Source organism: Crocodylus porosus, unplaced genomic scaffold (assembly GCF_001723895.1).
Source record: "Crocodylus porosus isolate Cpor-Errol unplaced genomic scaffold, CroPor_comp1, whole genome shotgun sequence".
Lineage (NCBI taxonomy): Eukaryota > Metazoa > Chordata > Crocodylia > Crocodylidae > Crocodylus > Crocodylus porosus.
The window spans coordinates 8,294,961-8,297,424 of NW_017728917.1; the positions used below are offsets into that span (position 1 = coordinate 8,294,961).

Consider the following 2,464-nt stretch of genomic DNA (forward strand, 5'->3'; position numbering starts at 1 on the left):
AAAAGTTGCAAAATTCTACTATTCCTGAAAGTTTAAAAGATCAACAGGTTGCATTTCAGGTCATCTTTGCTATTTTAGCGAGCTTTTTGTGTGACTGACTGCATTTATTTGTTTAGTAAAATCTGCCTTTTTATATACCAGCTAAATAGTTCTGCGTGTCATGTTTTATGTCCGCTACCTGCTATGCAGTCAAGCGGTAGGATCATCTCTATAAAACATACAGAAGTGAAACTGCCCCCAATCTTCCATTAAAAACAACAAAATAGTTCAGTAGATTTACCCTTAATCCCATTTACCCTTGATTCCTCCAGGGGGAACATTTTTGAAGATGGATGATTCATTGGTAAAATGGTCTTCTGTCAAAGAAGCTTTCTTAATGTACACTGTCTTAGCAACCATTATACAGAAAAAAGCTTTCAAGGACAATTATGCTTACATTACAACTTCATTGTCTGGTGTGCAAGAGAACGTTTGTTTAAATTTCCTGGTAACCAAAGCCATGCAGCACTTGACATAGCTTTGCCTTCTTCACTTCATCTCTAAAATCCTAACTATTAAGGAGTTCAAAATGCAGCATGAGGAGGAGTTGAATTCATATTATCTGTATTCACTTCAGAAGTTAATACAGCCATGTTATAAACTGGATTAGGCTGTAAGCATGTGTTTGAAGAATTTAGGTGCAGCATGCCTGGTTTAAGCCAGTTACAGTGTGTTTTGTAATTAAGCAGAACCGCTGGAACTTGCTTTAATATAAGCACAGGAATTACCAGCAAAATCCCTTCCCTTGTTTACTGAGAGGCTTTTTTAGTTGCACAGACCTTCATGTGATGGCAGTAGGAACCGTTTGTTGTGTTGCTTCTGTTGTCTGCATGCATCATTGATCAATATAAAGGTTTTATTGGTAGATAGTATTGTCTTTCTCCACCAAAGAACCAGGAAACCACTAAGCAGCTTTTAAACTAGTTTTTGATTTAATTTCTGGTCTTACAAAGACGACACTCGCTAGCAGTCCTTAGTGTGGTGCTTTCTTTCTATTTCCAAAGTAAGTTTATGCAGCAGACTTATTAGTCTGTGAAAGCACCTACCACCATTCACAGTAGGTATCTTTTAACTGTCTTGGTTTTACTGGCACATAATATTGAGCGAAGCCAAAGAACTGACATTCTGAAGAGCGGACTAATCAGTAGCCTGGCATTATTTAAACAGGGATGCCTGGTGATTTAATGTTCCTGCGGGTATGCCTACATTGTCGTCAGAGGCATGACTGTGTAGCTGGTGCTTTAAACTTGCTAGCATAGGGCTTGGTAGCTGCAGCATCGAGATTTGTTTGCTGCCCTAATTAAATACTTGGGGTGGCCAATCTGAACGGAGCTTCTGCTAGGACTGTGCTGCAAGCAGTAATGGTACCCAAGCTAGCGAGTTTTTAAAACTGCTTTGATATGAATGCACAGCCTGCAGTTGCACTCTTGATCGTACTGTAAACCTTACCCTCTCTTAGTCCTTGGAGTGTAGGCACTGTAGATACTGCATATTAACAGTTTGTCAGGGGGTTAATGCTTACCTTGTTTTCGAGCTTTGGAACTGAAATTACTAGGCTTGCACGTTCTAGCGACAGTGTGGGAAAGACGAAGACCATGTCCATTCAAATAGTATAATAGTGTTTGGCCAAGGATTGGTTAATTGCAATACTCCTGACATGGTCCAGGCAGGCCATATGTAGCATTGGATCATCATTGTAACCAGTTTGGGGATCAAGGATGTTGCAGAGGTTCTTGGAGAGATGGTTACAGCATTAATGCATTTTATAGTGTGTTTGGCGTCCAGCTTCTGAAGCGTGGGATCCAGAGGGCCTGGATTCTTCTAATTCCATCACAAGCCAGCTTTGAAGTCCTGCTATTTCTCGAGTTGTAAAAATCGGAAGTAGTGCTGTAAAAATATTCTGTGAACTGCTTCGTTAATAGGAGGCTCAGGCCAAGCAGGAGGAACTTCAAGGTGATAACAGCTTGGATGAGGATTACAGAAGATATGAGTATATGCATTTCTAGTGAGACTGCAGAACCAGTGAACTATGTGCCGAAATGTCATTCTACTTCAGACAATAGTTTGCAATAGAAAGCTGTTGAGCAAAGAGCTTGTTTACATTGTTTCTCTTCCAATTTTCCCTTCCTGACTAACTTTTTCATAAATTTTGTTCTTGTGTTTTCTCTCTGCCCACCATCTGCCTTATGAACAGCATTACCTATCTAAGAAATCCAGTCCTGCTGCTACTGGTCACAGCAGCAACTAGGGACATCACTTTACCTGGTTTTGCCACATATTGGGCAGCAGCAGCAAGCTGCTTTAGACTTAGCTCTGCTTTTAGAGTAAGTCTGCAAGAGCATGAACACCACCCCTCCTGCATCTAGCTGAGTTGTTTGAGGGTGTCACTGTTTTCCAGGAAGAGCATCCTTTCTTTTCTTTTTTT

General features: G+C 40.6%; 1 protein-coding gene across 1 annotated transcript in view; it reads left to right on the top strand.

The window, feature by feature from the left end:
- The first annotated feature begins 328 nt into the window (after positions 1-328).
- Positions 329-2,464, top strand: part of RYBP (RING1 and YY1 binding protein) — a 12,178-nt gene continuing 10,042 nt past the window's right edge. The window contains exons 1-2 of the mRNA XM_019536991.1: positions 329-469; positions 1,962-2,044. Of these exons, the coding sequence (XP_019392536.1) occupies positions 329-469; positions 1,962-2,044 (224 nt within the window). The remainder of the gene's footprint in view (positions 470-1,961; positions 2,045-2,464) is intronic.